Genomic DNA, 18,496 nt, shown 5'->3' with positions numbered 1-18,496 from the left:
CCAGCATGCTATTGAGACATACTGCCTGGATCTTTGAAATTTAAAAGTGTTTTGAATTGTGTGTGTGTGTGTGTGTGTGTGTGTGTTGTGACACATCTCTGGATATAGAGGTCCCCTGTGCAGTCAGCTCTCTCCCTCCACCCTTACAAGGATTTTGAGAACCAAGCACAGGTCACCGGCTTGCACGACAAGATTTTTTACCGGCTGAGCCATCTATCTCACTGAGCCGTATCTCTGAGTCTTAAAATGGACTACGCTGTATCCACATTAGCTGGTCATTACAACATCATCTTAAATAGGAGGAAACAGGCTTAAAGACATTAGTTGTTCGGAGGCAACTGCTCCTAAGCAGCAAAGCTGTAAACATGAAGACAAGGCTGTGCAACAAAATCATACTGAACTACCAGCAGCTGACTAACAGAATCTCTGCAAATTCAGAAACATTTAAACAATAACATATTTATTACCTGTGAGCAATACATATTTGGTTTCTGAGTTTTCTGTATAGCTGACAGTATTGGTTTTTTCTATTGGTTTATACCTTCAGTGTTTCAGAGAAAACCATAAATCCCGCAGATGTTTGGGTAAAATCCTGCTTTAATCATGCTTTGAAACATAAGCTTGTACTAAAAGCTAATCTGTGCAACCAAGTATGTCACTTCGTAATTCTGCAGCTCTGCAGAGATCACGCAGTAACTCTTGCCTTCTTTACTGTCTCATGCATGTTGTAACACTCCTCTGATCATTTCCCACACATAAACCCAGAGTATACCTAGATCAGAGCAGTTGTTCTTCTACACTCCTCTTTTAAAATGCTCATGGCTACTTACCAAAGACTATGAGGAGACACAGCCTGTGCTCATGGGGTGGCGACACCGTTGTAAGGAGACACAGCCTGTGCTCATGGGGTGGCGACACCATTGTGAGGAGACACAGACTGTACTCATGGGGTGGCGACACCGTTGTGAGGAGACACAGACTGTACTCATGGGGTGGCGACACCGTTGTGAGGAGACACAGCCTGTGCTCATGGGGTGGCGACACCGTTGCATAAAGAAGTAGTAGTAAGACCAAAGGACATGCTTGGCACACACGTCATTATGGCAAAATATTCAGTTGAGGGACAAATCAAAACTCCGTCCTGATGAAAATGTCTATCATTTGTTCATCTGTTTTGAGACAGGGCTCAGTATATAGCCCTGGATGTCCTGGGCTCTGCAGACCAGGTTGGCTGTGAATCCAGAGGTTCTCCTGCCTCTGACTCTGAGTAGTGGGGTTAAAGGCACCACCACCTGGCAGGAAAGTATCTTTTAGGTGGTTTTTATGTTTTTCTTTTCCCTTTTTGTTTGAGATCTGAGCTCTTTTAAATTTAAGAACATTATTTACTTGTGTGTATGTACATGCCATGGGGCATGTGAGACAGTCAGAGGACAACCTGCTGGAGTTATTTTCTTCTAACGTATGGGTCCTGGATTGAACTCAGGGAGTCAGGCTTGGTGGCAAATACCTTTACTGGCTGAGCCATATTGCCATATTGCCATCTCCAAGACTGGGTCTTTTTATATAGCCCAGGTTGACCTTAAATTTGCCATCTTCCTGTCTCAGCCTACTGCATGCTGAAACTACAAGCATGTGCCACTATGCCCAGACTATTTTTCTTTCTTTTTTAAAAACTTTTATTTTATATTTGAAGATGAAACTATGTCAAACAAATCTAGACAGTAATGATCCTTGGAAGATGCTAACAAAAGGAAGTGCTATGACAAGATAATGTAGTTTGAGTCTTCTTTATTTTTAACATAGATGATGATTGCACAGGAGTGTTCAGTGTTTAAAAATTCATCAGATTGGCCAGGGACCAATCAGATGGCTCAGCAGGTGAAAGCTACGCTAGACAAGCCGTAGTATCTGAGTTTGGTCCTCAGAACCGATGGCAGAAGAGAGCTGCCTCCTGAAAGCTGAACTATGACAACATGTGTGCCATGTCATACATGCCTCCAGAGATACAAATCGTACACATATGCACACAATTCAAATATTAAAAATAAATAAAGTACACTGAGCTATGTAGCAGGGAACATGAACTGTTTTATAGGTATACTGTACTGCAACAAAAAACCAATTGGTTTAAATGAAATCTAAAATGCTTAGAGTTGGTTCGTAATTTCTATTGTTTTTTTTTTTTTTTATCCAAGTGTCTCAGTTTACCTGCCAAATATTAATAAATTCTCTGAGCCCCTATCCACCATAGCAAGATGGTTAGAAAGGTCCCAATGTGAAAAATCAAGAATATATTATACTTGACATCAAAACAAAATATGCTCTTGGGCAAAATCTTAATTTCATGAAAGATTCAGTTGGTAATGCTAGCTCTACTGCTTTCCAGTTTGAAAAGGCTTTGTCAAAGATTGTTACAAGCTGTAAGGAGACTAGTTCAGAATTTAAGGGTGTGACCTAGCCTCTTCCTAAGGAGGGAATACAGAATGCATATGGAGACTCATGCTCCTTTTCCCTGACACATGGTGAACATCACATGGTGGGTGGTCGCAACAGCTGGTTAACCCTCACCCACAGCACTCCCCTGTATTGACAGATCTTACTATGAGACTGAATGTCTCTAATGTCCAGATGGTTATTTCATCTATTTTCCTAGAAATGAAGCCAGCTACTCAGAGAATTTTGTATTAGTTATAAAAGAGTCAAGGTTTCACATACTTTACCTGTGTCTGCTGGTTCACCGTCTGTCCCTTCTGGGAGGGCCTTTGCTTGAGGCGTTGCTTTCTCTTGATTGCTAAGGACGACATCCTCCTCAGAGTCAAAGGAATCAAGCAGCACAACTGCAGGAGCATCAAAGAAAAACGTGAGGAGTGTAGGAAACTTAGTGTGACTTTTGGTCCAATAAAATCAATCATGTGCAATGCTTAAGAGCAAATATTTACAGATAAAACACGTAAGTGTATAACCATGTGTGTGCTTCTACTAACATGATTATCTGTACAAGAAAATAGACTAACATCAACATGCACATAAGTGATGTATCTATACGTTTATGCAGACAGTTAAAGGACCAAGGGAAAAGGAAAAAAGAAACATTTCTAACCTAACAGGATGGGGTCAAGAGAGGCACAGAGGACACAAGACCGAGAAAGGCTATGAAATTTAATTCCTCAGAGGGACACTTAAAATAAAGACATTTTATTCAAAATTATTTAGATGAGATAATATAACAGTCTAACTTTTTGCCAATTAATATTTACCATTAGCCAGCATGCCAGTTTTCTCTTCCTCCTAAGTTAAAAGAAGAAAATTACATGTTTTGAAAGCAAAATTACATAAAATGGCCACAAAAATGAGCCAAGTCCTGAGCAGCCGGAGCTATGAGAGATGAGGACGGGTGTTTTAGGTTCCTCCGCCAACACTTACCTGGGCCACAGCTTTGTAGGAACTTATACGTGTCTCTTCTAAACCTGGGCAACTTCCAAAACCATTTTAGGCCTTAAAAAGATTTGCTTCACATACCTAGAGGCCGCCAGCTCAGCTACGCTGCTCAAAAAATTTGCTTTACTTTCTTTAAAAAAAAAAAATCAAAGAAACAAGACGATTTTACATAGGAGCCTAAAATTATATTATCAATAAATTGTTCAAAAATTAATTACCAAGTATAAATCCAATTCCCCATTTCTCTCTAGTTTGAAAGCCACAGCTCCAGACAGGCATGCTACCAAATACCAAAACCCACCAATCCTTCAGGAGCATTGCCCTTGCTTCTCTTCTTGACTACAGTTAGGGCTTCAGTTTCTTAGTATTCTGATTTTTACTCAGCTCCTCGGGAGGGTTCCTTATTAGCATGCAGACTACACTTTCTTGATGAATGGCACCGTCATGCTTTTGACTGAATAATTTTCATAAAACACTGGGAAAAGTAGCATTAGCCTTGTGTTCAATTTCTAAGCTTACCTTAAGGAATCTATATAGCAAAGGCCATCTTATAAATAGAGCATCAACCGTCATGATTGTTTAATTTATATCAACACCTGAGACTTGCTAAGTTAACAATGAGCAAGGCCATGAAGATAGCTCGAGTCTTCATATGGCAAGTCAGCCGAGATGATGAAAGCAGACACAAAAAATGGCTGCAAGACAACTGTATGTACCTGTTTAGGAAAGCTGTCTTTTCCTGACTCAGAGTTTTCTTTGGGATGGGTCTCTTCATCTTTAGTAATCAAAGGTTCATCAGTATCCTCAGCATCTTCAAAATCCTCACTGTATGTTTCTGAAGATTATTGTTAGGAACAGAAGGATTACACTGTCAAAGTCAAACACCAAGAAAGGATTGCTGGCTGCACAGAAGACAGCTCTAAGTATAATCCGCCCGATATTTTTTTTTTTTTAAATGAACGAGTTCAATTTAAAATGAATACTATCTTAGAGTTATTTTATTTTCTGTACTTTGACATGTCAATACTGGCCCTCCTGGACTTCTGCAGCTCTCCGGTCTTCGGTAATTCTTGTAGAGCTCCTAGATAATATCTCAGTGTCTTTGCAGTGGAAGGAAAAAATGTCTCCAAGTTAACTGATTTCATCTGTCTACTTATGGGGAAGATGGGGCACGAGTTATTTGGCCATCATCTCTTTCATCAGTTTTTAAGTTCTTTATTGTTTTTAAATCAAGAGATTGATTGTGATCAGTGTGATGAAGGGGAGGAACCATTTCTCAGCATGGAAAGAGTTACAGTGTGGGTGTACACAGTAGTATGTAAAAGTAAGATAACAGTGCTTAAGAGTGTGACTTGGGACCAGGAGCCGCAAGGCCTATACTCAATGCTTCACCCCACTACTGTCGGCTTCAGTATGGTGGTCTATCATAAAACCTCTGGCCTTAAATTTCTCATCTGTAGAGACAACAGTCTCAAGGAACACAGCTCTGAGAGCTAAGTAGTATTTAAAGATCACTTCATCCACAACATTCACAATCTAAGGGCAAATATGATGTGTAATAGTACCAACTGGCAGGATTACAGCTAGTTTTGCTTAATCTGTATTAAAAGTTAATGACAGGCCCCCTTTTTCTTCTTCTTTCTCTAGGGTCTTGTGCATGCTAAGCAAGTACTCAGCCCTTCTTTCTAAATGAATAACTTGCTAATGTGCAGTATTCCAAACTACACTTTAATATTTTCACTTAGACTCTGGAAAAGGTATAGGGAAATATTAGCATATAACGTATGAAAGACCAGAGTCCTTCCTATAATCTGTCATAAATAGAGCTAGAGTGAAGGAGACAATGCCACTGGTCAGGACCCAATCTCGCCAACCATGGCCACACTGAGAGTGCGAGTCTGTAGTAATCTAACCACTTTGGCAAAAGGATATTACACATTCAAAATATTCTTTCTATTAATTTCAAAATTATACATTTCAAAGCAAGAATATGTTCTTAAAATTCAGATATAGTAAATCAGAGACAATTAAAAGTCTAAATGCTCCTTTCTGGAGATATTTACTTTCCTTTATTGGCAAATTTATTCATGAACTGAGTAAAATGTGATCTGAAAACCCTTCTCCTCTGTCATGGTAGAGCTAGAGGAACTGGATTTAAATTTTATTGTGAGCAATTTGACAAAATATAGGAAGTAATTGTTTTTAGACATCAAATAACTGTCAGGGAAAATGTGATTCTGAAGAAATATAAGCAAATGAGATGAGAGCCCATATCACTGAAGATGTGTACGTTTTGGCGTATGGGGGATGGTGGGCAGTTTCAATGAGTTGGGAAGACAAAGAGTTTAGAAAGGTTGAGACAGCAGAGGTTGAGGCAAGAACATGAGAAAGATTCCAGAGGAAATCGCATGGGTCACGGGGAGAGGGATCCTTCTGGGTTGTTACTAAATACTAAATCCTCAGTGTCATGGTTGTGTTTGAATAGTTCCCTCAGACCACACTCATACCACTCAGATCATAGGGAGACTTTTCAACACTAATCTATGTGAGTGGAAGGTGGCCGTTTATCACTGTGGACGTTTAGAAGAAACCTCAGAAGGGAATGTTGTAGGTCTAGCAGACAAATGATTTTCACAGTGGTTGTTCTAAACGCCGCTGAGTGAATCAAGAAGTGCCTCAAATGGGACCATGTTACATGACTGAGTGACTGCCAGTGTTAAAAGAATGAAACCAGGTAATGTCATCACTAAACCCACAACATCTAACAAAGAAAGCAAAGAATGGGACCCCACACTCCACAGCGAGCCTCCAAGAGACCCAGACTAGAACGAATCATATAATCTATAGGAAGATTAACACTACAGAGACTTACAAAAATAAACATTATTAGGAGAGTGAAAAACAAACCTCAAAGAATTTCTAGGGAAAAAGAAAGAAATGGATGCAAAGCAAACAGACTGAAGAAGGGAGCAGTGGTCACAAAGGCTTGGCAGGAAGAGCTGGGGCCCTGAGAGGAAAGTCCTTCAAAGGCTCTCAGTGGCCTGAGGTGGAGCTCACTCTCAGCACCTGTAGCGAGGGCCACAGGATGGGGAACAAGTAGTGATGGGATTTGGACAAGGGATTGACACAGCACTAAACGAGCATGTAGCCCTGCAGGGGACTAAAGCCAATAGCTCCAGATACTAGGGACGGTGTACACACAAAGGACTATAAAAAGAGCAGAGTGACTTCATGAGAAATGAGTCAGAAGAAAAACCCAACTATCTAAAAAGCCTACACTGAGAAAGTGTCCCTTCCCTTCCTGTTATTCTTGTTTTTCAGCAGGGTCTCACTACAGAGTCTAATCTAGTCTTTAACTCCATTTCCCCTGTCTCAGCTTCCCAAGCCTTGATGTGAGCACCATACCTTGCATAAAACATTCTTTATAATGAAGGTAAGAATATTTTCAAACAGTAAAGCTAGGACACCTTGTTCTTAACACCAGCAGGAACTTGAAGGCTTAAAGAGGCTCCTCATGCTGAAGAAATCCATGTACAGGAATACAGAGTACAGGAGCTGACAGTAAGCAGTGGACCAAGACAAGGCTTTAAAGGATATACTTTGTACTCCTTAAAGATCTTCGACAACGGTAATAATACATGCTGGTATTTTAAGACAAGTAGAACAAAAATACCTAAAAATCGGCATCTTGAGGGTGGTATTTTAATGTTATTAAAATTCATATAAAGTAGACTATTACTGAAAATAATATAGTAAGGTAAAAAATATGTATGATTTGTAGCAACTAAAACTAAGACAAAAATACAACAAAAAGGTTTAACTAAAAAGCCAAAAAGAGGGACTAGAATAGAATTCTATAAGTAAACCAGGAGAATACAGAACAAAACCAATAAAAGAAAACAAGTTGGGTATGAAGTCAAGAAGTCAAAGCACGGGATTAATGTGAGTTCATGGTAGGCACAGGCTATATAGCAATATTCTTATCTCAAAAAACTAAAAATGAGAACAATGCTCATAACCATATCAATAAACAGCATTTGTAAAGGACAGATGCTTATTAATTACACACCAGAGGAGACCATCTTAGTCAGAAAAGCAAAGCCTAGCTAGGTCAAACCATTTTAAATAACACACACACACACACACACACACACACACACACACACACACACACACCACACCCACCTTTAATACCAGCACTTGGCAAAGGACAGGAGGATCTCTGATTTTAGACCACCTGGCCTACTTAGTGAGTTTAGAGCTGGCCTGCTTCACAGAGTTCAAAGCCAGTCAATTCTGTAAAGCAAGACTTTCACATAAAGTCAGAAGCGAGAAGAGGGACTGTTTCCTGGCCACCACATACTGGAAGCTGTTGCTCTGCCTTTGGATTCCCACAAACTCTGCACAAAACTTCACTGCCCAGCTTCAACATATGAGGCAGCGGTAATTCTTAGAGGTGAGATAATAACACAGGCGCTGTACACCCTGCCTCCTGGAGAATTTTCCGAGCCATGGTCTACCTTTGCAGTACTGTCCTCAACATGTCTGTTCTCTAAGTCATATCAGTTTTTTCAGTGTAGTTACCTGGCAGTTCCTCGTGTTCTGATTCATTTGCACATCCATCTTCAGCTGGCTCTGCATTACCTTGATACCTGGAATAACATTTAACATATAGTATTACAGGTTAATATATATTCATATAATAAATATTATTTTGAATGTTTTAAATTTTCTAGAAATTTAAAATTTCTAAATTATGTCTTCTCAAGTTCTACCAAATTTTTACCAAAGCTAAAAATTGGGGTGATAGGAGAAAAACATTTTAAGAACAAAAAAATTCTTAAAACTTCAATTTAAATTATAGCAACATAATCAAAAGAAAATGCTACTTTTCTTAAATACATACCACACAATTTTATATGTGTGCATATGATGTATATGTATCATCCCATGAATCAGGTAACTCTTCTTCACAGAGATTAGAAATTATGATATATAAGGAGAATTAAGTAAAGCTTAGAGAAAGACCAAAACAAAACAGTCCACAAAATGAGACTGGCATTTATAAGCTAATAAGAAATTTAACTCTTAATGGAAGCTGAATCGGGGCTTGCAGTGGTTTGGATGCTAATGGTCCCAAGGGATCATAGATTTTAATACTTGTTCCTCAGTTGGTGGAACTGTTGGGAAGGATTAGGTATGGCCTCTGTGTCAGGGGGGCACAGTCTTTAAGGTTTCAAGTCAGTTCTCTGTGCCTGGTGCTCTGGAGCAAGTTGTGAGGTCTCAGCTGTCTCTGCTGCATGTTCCTGGTACTACTTTATATGCTGTATCAGAAACCAAGCATCTTTAGAGCTGGCTATGGTTACCCACACACTGTGATTCTCCCAACTCTTTCAATTCTACCTTTGCGTTCTTAAAATCCTAAACAAACTGATTTTCACTTATAAGAAGATACACAACTATATGGATAGTTAAGCTAAGGAAGTTAAAGACCTCAGCAAAGATTCAAGAAAGGCAATGATCAACTATGCATAAGAGTGGCCAGCTCAATCAACTAGGATTTCTATATAAAGGAGCTTCCTGATAACCAACAGTTACCACACACAGAGGTAAGATACAAACCAAACCTATCTTTGCTACCTTTTAAAAAAAATACAGATTCATAATAATATCCTGGATATTTATTCTCCTTTGTCCATAGAAAGCCATTTTCTTTCCTAGCAAAGACTTGGCAGTATACTACTATTGGTTTTGATAGTATCTTAGTTATGAAATTTCAGGTGTCTAAAGAATGGAGAGTCAACTGTACCTTAACATACTCTGCCCATACATAAAAAACCCATGGCTGTAATAAACACAGAACACCGTTAAAAAGATAAAATCTGAGGAGGGGACATGGCTGTTGGTAAAAGCTTGTCAGATAAACAAGATGACCTGAGTCTATGTCCCTGGGAACCACATACAAAGCAATGCACAGTGCTATGTGCCTGTGATCCCCGTGGTGACAAGCCAGACACAGGTGGGTCCCTGAAGCTTGCCGGTCGCCATTTTGGCTGAACTAGCAATCTCCAGGTTCACTGAAAGCACCATTTCTGAAAAAAAGGTAGAGAGAAATTAAGGAAGGTGCCTGGCACAAAACCCTGGCCTCCACACATTAAAAAAAAAGATGTCTGTTATATGTAAACATACTACTAGAATTCATAAACATATAAAAAGCACAAAATTAGTTAATGTTTTTATTGTATTTACCTATGTAAAGCTTTGAATTGTGTGGAGTCATCAGAATCCAATTCTTGATTTAGTTTTGAATAATCAATAGAAGATGTTAGGCCTTTCTCAAGCTTGGCAAAGAATTGCTCTTTCTCCTCTTGTTCCTCTAATGTGTCCAAGCCCAAACCAAGGGTGCTATGATGGAGATCAGAAACAGCCAGCTCTACAGGGAAATGAACGATGAATAATATTGTTAATATGCACAACTCTGATAAAATGAAGTCCTACTTTTATGGACACTGTACAGGATCCTCCCACCCACTGAGCAGAGCTACATAAGGCTCTAAGTTTGAGTTTGTCTCTAAGTTATGACTCTGACCCTCTGTGGAGATCATATGATCTGTCTGTACGTCTGGTGATGTAAGCTGTGGGACAGCTGAGCCCATTGCTACAAAGTCTCTCAAGTTCTGTAAGAGTGACTTCCCGACTCATATCCCATGTCTCACCATTAGCTTCTAAGCTGTCAACACTTAAGATAGAGGTTCCACTGCTCTTAAGAAATTGAACTTTCTCAGCAGACTCCTCTTCTGTGTCCATAGCAGGTGGATATGTCTTCTTTGTCTTCAAATAGCTCACATTTGTTCCAAGCAGTCCTGGGGATAAGACTTTATGAGTTGGTATTCATATTTATAGTCAGAAAGCTACATCCAGGGAGCTGTTCTGCTTAAAATGCAACACTAGAATACTATCTTATTAACTTTGTGCATAATGGCTACAAAACAAATCTATCATACTACACACACACACACACACACACACACACACACCCTAGACCTAGAATTCACAAAAAACTGTTTGATTACAGTACACTTAATTTTAAAAAGAACATTTTTAAAATTTGCCTAAGATTCCTTATGCAGTTTGGCTTCTTGAAATAGACAGTAGAGAGTATAAAGCAGCACACAGAACTCAAGGTGGGGGTGTAGGACTAATACAAGACCCTTGCTGGTTTAAGTACCAATTCAAGAAAACACCAGAACATGTTTGAATTAATCATTGTTCAAACACTGAGAAAGTCTCACACCTGGGTACGTGCAATGTTGTTGGGGAGGGGGTGACATCACAGTCTCTAACGACATTCGTGAATGTTTCCCTTTTTCTGAAACTGAAATACAAGGGACATATTAAAAATGTTTCATGATTGATACCTGTTATAGCTTCAGCTTTCTACTTGACACAAATCCTTGGCTGGATTCCAGAATCAAGTTCTTTTATGGCTTCCTGTGAGTATGGTCTTACAAGGTCAGACAGTAATTTCTACACTGTTGCACAAAGTCAAGATCTACTCGCAGACACGAGAGAGATGACTGAGGGACCCACAGCTGGGGCACTGCTGTGGCAGTTTCTCACTCTGGCTCTCAAGCTGGGCTCATGAGATGTGACCCAGACAAAAAAGGCTCACCAGAGACAACACAACAGAAACTCACAGATAATATAGTTACTGACCAGCAAGAGAATTACAGTTTTACTTACTAGGCAAAACCCATTAGCCATATGACAACTAAAAAAAAAAATCAAAATCCAATATTCCAACAGAATGTGGTCAGTTTTAATGTTTAATGGTAGCTACTCAAGACTGGTAATGATATACCCCTCTCCTTAGGATGGGTATACAGGTCTCTCAGAAGCTCCTTCAATCTGATGGCAGGACTCTCATCTTGTGAGTACAATAATGCCTGGTAACAGAATACACTCTGAACTCACTAAATGCTTGTGATAGGGAACAGGGCAAGATACACTCTGGGTGGAGAGGAGGAGCTCTCTTGTGGGCTAGGGAAGGCTAATAGGTTTGTGCCTTGCCTAGTTTTCTCTGCTTTTTTACTGACTACACCTACTTTGAGTTGAGACCTTCTTAAGAAAAAAAAAACCTGATAATTTTAGTTGCTACAGGCAAGTATTTTTATTCCAAGAGCTATTCTTTCCTTTTGGAATATTTGCATATTTCTGCCTTGATTTAGTTTCTTCTAGAAAAAAAAAAAAAAAGGCTTCAATGCCAATTAAGTCCCAAGGTCTTGGCAATAATTTTCAAATTACTTTATCCCTTGATTTTTTTCTTATTTATTTATGTATTTATTTATTCATTCATTCATTCACTTTACATCCTGATCTCAGCCCCCTTCTTCTCCCAGTTTCTCCCCTTCCCCTATCCTCCCCCCCTTCTTCTCTGATGAGAAGAAAGCCCACCACGCCCCCCAGCACATCAAGTCACTGCAGGATAGGTGCATCCTCTCCCACTGAGGCCAGACAAGACAGCCCAGTTAGGGGAACAGGCATAATATCTTTTTTGAACACTAACAGGAAAAAGTATTTTAGAAAAGAATTCTTTACAGGCATTCTTAGCATTGTTGCATGGTGTGGGGATTCATAAAAAAAAAAAAAATCACCCTGTTGTTTTCACTGAGAAATTCCTTTAATGTATTACAGAGTTAAAAACAAACAAAAAAGCAAATAACTCCAACACTAATAAGATACTAATGAGAACTGTGAGATTTATGCTGACATGGGAAGAGAAGCCCTTCCCATGCACACAAGGCTCCCAAGTTTAGGAGAGCCACACAATGTAGAAGGGTCCCGTGGCGTTCCAAGCTCAGGGAGAGAACACGTGTGTTAATGGTGCGCTAGCAGGCGCTACGGGACTGTGTGAAGCAGTGACGCCGAGCCTTACTGGACAAGGAAGAGACGGCAGCAGGGAAGCATGGCTCACAAGTTAGGCTCAGAGGCCGGGACACAAAGGGGTTTCTAGAAGACAGAATAACTGAGTGTGGCTGGATCACATGAGGTAGAAAGAGCTACCATTGGATTTCGTAGAACCTCAATTGTCACTTTAAAGAATTTAGGTTCAATCTTGTCGGTGATGGGGGCGGGATGAAACAAACAAACAAACAAACAAACAAAGCCACAACAACAATCATAAAAGCCATAGGTAAAAATCTTCCTGTAAACAGGAGAATCAGAAATGCTATTACTCAACATGGTTGTGCTTAACCCGACCCACAAGTGCTGCAAACACAGCAGTCATCGTTTTTCTTTACAACTGTGGCAGCATCGTGCACAGAAGTCTGTCATACACAGTGTGACTTGCTTCAGGTCACAGACAGCACTACATATGATGCGCACCTATTATATATGTAAGCAACACTTAAAGTCACATTGCATGTGACTGGAGACATCTTGGGAAAAGTATAAAGACATGTCAAGAGAAAATGAATGCATTTGTTACAGTTGAGGAAGTAAAGTTGCTTTTCATGACTTATTAGCAAACTAAGATTCCACATTATACTTGTTAATTGGTTACATGAATATAGCAGCAGATTATTTATTAGACTATAAGACGTCTATTTATATCATTAGACATGTAAATATACTCGATTTATCTCCTTAATTTGAATGTATATAAATGATCTTAATGCGAACTAATGCAAAAAGGCATTTCTCAGTTTCATAATGTGTAACAAAGTTGAATAATATGAAAATTAACTCAAGCCTCAGAAATCCACACCATTAGTATTATTTCCTTTACAGCGTAATGGTGCCCTAATACAGTCTAGAATTAAAAGTCTTGACTGACCTCTTGTGGTCAAATGATTTAAAACAACAATAACAAAAAATTAGCAGGCTTTACCATCATCTTCAAAATCATCTTCAGCTATCCACCAAGGCACTGGGTCTTTCTTCTTCATTTCGTTGTTAGGCTGTCTAGGTGTTATATTTGAATTTTCAAAAGAATCATCTGAAAGCTGAATTAAATACAAGTTACTAAATTTTAAAATCTGTTTTAATTACACAGTCCCAGATGTTACTACAAAGCTTGTTTTTCTTTAGTTCTCACTGCTCCATTATCATATAAGCAACAATGTATAAATCCCATCTCCAGACACTGGTGGACAAGCTTAAGAATCCAGCATATGTCTCCGAATATCAAGTTATATGTAGAATTAAACAAGTAAGACGCTGTGGTGGTTTGAATGAAAATGGCCCCCATAGGCTCACTGGGAGTGGCACTATTAGGAGGTGTGGCCTCGTTGGAAGAAGTGTGTCACTGACTGTGGCTTTGAAGGTTTCAAAGGCTCAAGTCAGGTCCCAGGCCATCCCCTTCCTGCTGATCCAGATCTGAATGTAGAACTCACAGCTCCGTCTCCAGCACCAAGTCTGTCTGTGTGCCGCCATGTTTCCCGCCACGATAATAATGGACTAACCCTCTGAACCTGTAGGCCAGCCCCAGTTAAATATTTTCCTTTATTACAAGTTGCCGTGGTCATGGTGTCTCTTCACAGCAACAGAAACACTAGCTAAGACAAGTACGACAACAAAATAAGAAAATCTGATCAATATACTTGCTTAGAAAAGAAACAGAGGATAAAATCCTATATTCTGGACATTTTCTAGGGCCTAAGAATGAGTGGCAATTTAGCAAACTTTTTACAATGACAGAATTCTGGGGTTTCAGTGGGTGAAGATGTAGCAACCACAGAAATAAGTATTTTGTTCCAGATATTAATAAACCTGTATGTATTTGTCCCTTTCTGCTCCTTAGCTATTATTTTACTACAATTCTGAATCCCTTTTTCTAACCTCAACAGCTCTCTCCCTTGCAGCCAGTAAGGTAGCCTTCCTCTTCTGAGATAACAGAGAACTAAAGGAAACCCTCCTCCTCATCCCACCACCAAGATCGAATTCTGTGAGACTGCCTCCAGATTCAAAAGACACCATTTTTATTCCTCTGTTCTCAAGAGAACCCACCGAGGGCTCACTTCCCCTCTCCATCGCCTGGCTCCTTAGGTATGCACACGTGCTATCTTCACTTCCTTAGTCTCCTCTCTTCCCACTCTCCCCCAGTTCCCCATTCAGCAGTATATCACCAGTACCCACTTTCTAAATGCCTGTCACAAAGAAAAAATGGTTTGTCATCCACTGAACACATCATGGAAACTGACACCTCACGGAACGCTCTACCTATGAATTGAGCAGTGTTCTTCTAGGGTCCTCTTCAGCTCTGCGGCCTCGTACATAGCTAGTTAGGGGCTCCTGAACCCACTTCTTTAACACAAGAGTTCTTGTTGACTGTTGTAACAGGATATTTGAAGCTGTTTCTAGTTAGGGTGTGTCTGGGCCCTTAGTTCACATCTTTAATTCTTCCGGCTAAAATACAGACACACCCTTAGTACTCATCCTTAATCCCAAGTATGAAGGTAAAGTTAGCTTGTAGAAGGAAATAATTTGAGTGGCAGAAAAAGTGATGAATCAGAGAAAGACTTGACAGACAAGGATCTGCCCAACTCTCATGAGAAAAGAGAGGGAAGGGGAGGTACTTATGGGAAAGATAGACAGTACAGAAGAAAAGAGTGCAGTAGACCTGGGGAGCAGGACAGAGGGGAGAGCAGAGCAGCACAGGGAGGGAGAAAAAGGAAGCAGGCAGTTACCAAGAGAGTTTTACAGAGATAGGCTGAAGAGAGAATAAGCTGCACAGAGGTGAAGATAAAACAAGCCAGAAAATGACAGGGAGCCAGAAGATTAGAAAAGATTGCTAGAGTTAGTTTGAGGCCAAGCAGAGCAATTCAGAGGCCAAGAAAAGAGCCCGATTGAATCAGTCAGCTGGGAGAGGAGTTTGATCCAGAATAGCCGAATTGACCAAGCCAGCCAGAAAGTACAAGAAAGGATGAGTAATATTCAGTACCAAGTCTCAGAGGCTGAAAATGTTCTAGGCCTACCTGGATTAGGTTTTATAGAGGCTAGAAGCTTCCAGGACGAGGCCTAGGTTAGCAGTAAGCCTCGGAGATGATGGGTACATCAGGCAAATAAAAGTTACTCTTACAGTGTTCATCCTTTTCCATTCTGTACCCCTCACACACACCCTGGGGAGAAATCATGTTTATCACATGCCTTCTTGGTGTCAGGATCTATCTGCACCTGGTTTAAACAACCGTGAAGAGATCACTTGTGAGAACCTGAAACCCAGGGGGGAAATGACTGTCCCAGTTGCAAGTGCTAAAGAGTGATAGCAAGTGGGATCCAATCAACTGAGGATGCCACTGAAGACTGTCTGCTTTCCACTCTGCACGCAGCCATCCGACCAGGAAGACACCAGGGTGAGCATCTAAGCTTCTGAATTATTATCAGTCTGAAAGCCTGGTATCTCTATCACTTTCCAGTTGGTCTTTAAACACACTACTATGTTAAAACACTCCATTTCTTGCCTCTCGAACCCCAGTTTCTTTGTCTACATACAGGGATAGAACCACTGACCACTCAGAGTTATGGCAAAGATCAGAAAGACAAAGGATGAGTATCCACCTTTCCAATACTGTAAGTGTTCTGACTTGCAAAATCGTCTTCAGTGCTTTGCAGGTTATTATCAACAAACAGAACAAAACCCCTGGCCCTCAGGTGGTACAAACAATGGAAACCAGGGTCTTCATAAACGAATACATGGTTGGTGGGAATAACAGAGCATACGACTCGCCAATTTCACGCCTAGGCAAATATTGAGAAGAGATTCACATATATCCACACTCACACTTGCCTGATTATTCAGAGCCGCATTATTTATGACTGTCCAAAATGGGAGGATCCCTAATGCTGTCCACTGAAAACTTACTAAGCAAGGTGCATTATATCCACAAAATGGCAAGCCACTCACTAAAGGCATGTTGTTACATCCATAAACCCTGAAAACACCATGTTAAATAAAAGAGGCCAGACTTGAAAGACCACACATAGTATATGGTTCCATTTCTATGAATCTCCCTAACAGTCAAACCTGGAGACAAAACAGTAAGTGATAACCTAAGGCTGGGGAAGGAGAAGGAGCCGGAGTAACAGTTAAAGGATAAGGGTTTTTTTTTTTAGGGGTGATACATGCATTCTGCAACTGACGATGGAGAAGGTTATGTAATTCTAAAACAGTCGTCATACATGCTTTAAATGGGTGAATTGAATGGTTTATGAATTATAACTGAAGAAAGTTAACTTTAAAAAAGAATGGGTTAAGCCACTCTTCTAAAACCAGAAAGTGAGCAAAATGTTTGTTCAATGTGGCTCTTTCCCTTTCCTCCCTCTCTGTGCTTGCGCGCGCATGCCAGCATGCACGTGACAGCGTGTGCGCGCATTCGCCAGGGAGAGAACCGCTGGGTAGACTGGGTGAGAAGATGGCATCGAGCTAACAAGCGCCAGCATTTGAAATGAGAAGAACTGAGGATTGCTGGGTAACTCTGTAGGCGTGAGTAGAAGGAATGTGCTGATGGAGTGGTTGATGTTTTCAGATGAAAGCACTGAAGGATGGTTCTTACGAGACAGATCTACAAGAAATACCACCATAAATAAGGCTTGAGCTTACCTCCTTCATAAACTGTTCAAACTCTTCATCAAGGTCTACTTTGGAATAGTGAGCCATAGTGAGGAGTTTTCATGTCACAAAGAAAGTATCCTAAAATTATTTACAGCATTGGAAACACTAAAGGACAGAAACAGAAGAAGAATAAACACCTCTCGAAGAAAACAACGTCATTAAAACAACTTCAACTTCTCAAGACAGTTTTATATATGTACACATATATAACTTGATAGTTATATCGCAATTATGATCCACTATTGGAAGTCTAATTCATTGAAGCTAACTGACTTGGGAAAGTAGCTTGTGAAGTTTATCTTCTCAAGGTTGAAAATTACATTTCATCCAGTTGTTAAGAGGTGGGGTCCAGGATATTTTCCACTGTATATGTATTGTCTCTGTTAATATCTCTCAGAATCCAGGTTCTCACAGAGAATATTGAAAAAAAAAAAAAAAACGCTGGAAGTGGAGAGACCAATATTTTTCTTGTAAAGCACAGTCCAGGTTGTGCTGTTTGATTCGAGTATTTTCAAACTAAGAGTTTTGCAAAATAGACTTTCTACAATCAGGGATTTTCCAAGACATAGAGTGAATTTATAAGACTCAGACTGTAATAAGGAATTCAGTGGTGCATCCCTGAGATTTCTACACTAAGGACACAGCTCATTAGTTGGGAGGCCAGCCTGAGTTACAAGCCTGAGTTTCAGGTTAGTCTGAGCTATACACCGTGCAACCTTGTCTTAAAACATCCCCGAGGAGCACAAAATACCCTTAAAAGTTAGTAACATACACTAATTACTATTTATGTTTCTCTTGAAGTAAAGTCAGGCAAAAAGAAACAATGCCAGACACCTTGAATGGAATCTAGTTAAGTTGCATTTCAAAGCTTGAACTTCAGATAGGTGAGGCTATCTTCAGATCTGTCCTAACTTTTGGATTTAACTCTTTAGGGCAAGACAAACAAACCCTACTTTTCTTTTCTAAGAGACGGCAGCGGGAGTACTTGAGCGTATAGTTTGCCCACCATTCTAATGCTTTTATTTGCATTTTCGACCATGAGGTCCAAAGGACAGGATAAGAAGTTGGAAAAACAGCTTTAGTCAGAGGCAAACCCCACGAAAGGGCCTTCATCCCAATTGTGTCCAGGCTGCAGGAAGCGAAGATTTGGGGTCTGTCTCGAAGCAAAGACACAACCGACACGCCCCGGCAGAGGAGCGGAGTAATGTGCAAAACAAAGTTCGGAGACCGGGCCTGAGATACAACCTGGAAACAACAAGGTCGCGGACAGTCACAACGCCTCACCTACCTGCTCCTGGGAGCCCGCGCTCTCCCGGAAAGTCCCGGCGAATCAGCTGTTGTCAGGGCAACACATCTCCACGCGCGGGCTCCGAGGTGTCACGTGATCCCGCTTGTCACGTGACCCGCGGAGACGCCATACGAGCTGCCAGTCTTCTGGTGACT

At 40.4% G+C, this 18,496-nt stretch overlaps 1 protein-coding gene across 2 annotated transcripts; it reads right to left on the bottom strand.

The window, feature by feature from the left end:
- Positions 1-2,673: 2,673 nt before the first annotated feature.
- On the bottom strand, positions 2,674-18,496 carry LOC117701991 (centrosomal protein of 162 kDa-like). Of its 2 annotated transcripts, XM_034493385.2 has the most exons (9): positions 18,342-18,496; positions 17,042-17,158; positions 13,331-13,445; positions 10,155-10,301; positions 9,688-9,871; positions 8,023-8,090; positions 4,155-4,273; positions 3,258-3,288; positions 2,674-2,837 (listed from the first exon to the last, which is right to left on the bottom strand). In XM_034493385.2, the coding sequence occupies exons 2-9, from the start codon at positions 17,096-17,098 to the stop codon at positions 2,689-2,691; spliced, it is 870 nt and encodes a 289-aa protein (XP_034349276.2). In that variant the 5' UTR covers positions 17,099-17,158; positions 18,342-18,496; the 3' UTR covers positions 2,674-2,688. The 2 variants fall into 2 exon arrangements, with proteins under 2 accessions (XP_034349276.2, XP_076562477.1); XM_076706362.1 differs by lacking the exons at positions 2,674-2,837; positions 3,258-3,288 and adding an exon at positions 3,298-3,568 and having other exon boundaries at positions 18,342-18,495.

Source organism: Arvicanthis niloticus, unplaced genomic scaffold, assembly GCF_011762505.2.
Source record: "Arvicanthis niloticus isolate mArvNil1 unplaced genomic scaffold, mArvNil1.pat.X pat_scaffold_385_arrow_ctg1, whole genome shotgun sequence".
Taxonomy (NCBI): domain Eukaryota; kingdom Metazoa; phylum Chordata; class Mammalia; order Rodentia; family Muridae; genus Arvicanthis; species Arvicanthis niloticus.
This window is presented reverse-complemented; position numbering and strand designations above follow the sequence as displayed.

What these genes read in the sequence shown, in the direction of transcription:
- LOC117701991 (XM_034493385.2), bottom strand. Translation starts at nt 17,098, where the DNA reads ATGGCTCACTATTCCAAAGTAGACCTTGATGAAGAGTTTGAACAGTTT. An exon ending in TTGAACAGTTTATGAAGGAG is followed by an intron (nt 13,446 to 17,041) that starts GTAAGCTCAAGC and finishes TATTTAATTCAG; the next exon opens with CTTTCAGATGATTCTTTTGA. An exon ending in AGAACACGAGGAACTGCCAG is followed by an intron (nt 4,274 to 8,022) that starts GTAACTACACTG and finishes AATAATCTTCAG; the next exon opens with AAACATACAGTGAGGATTTT.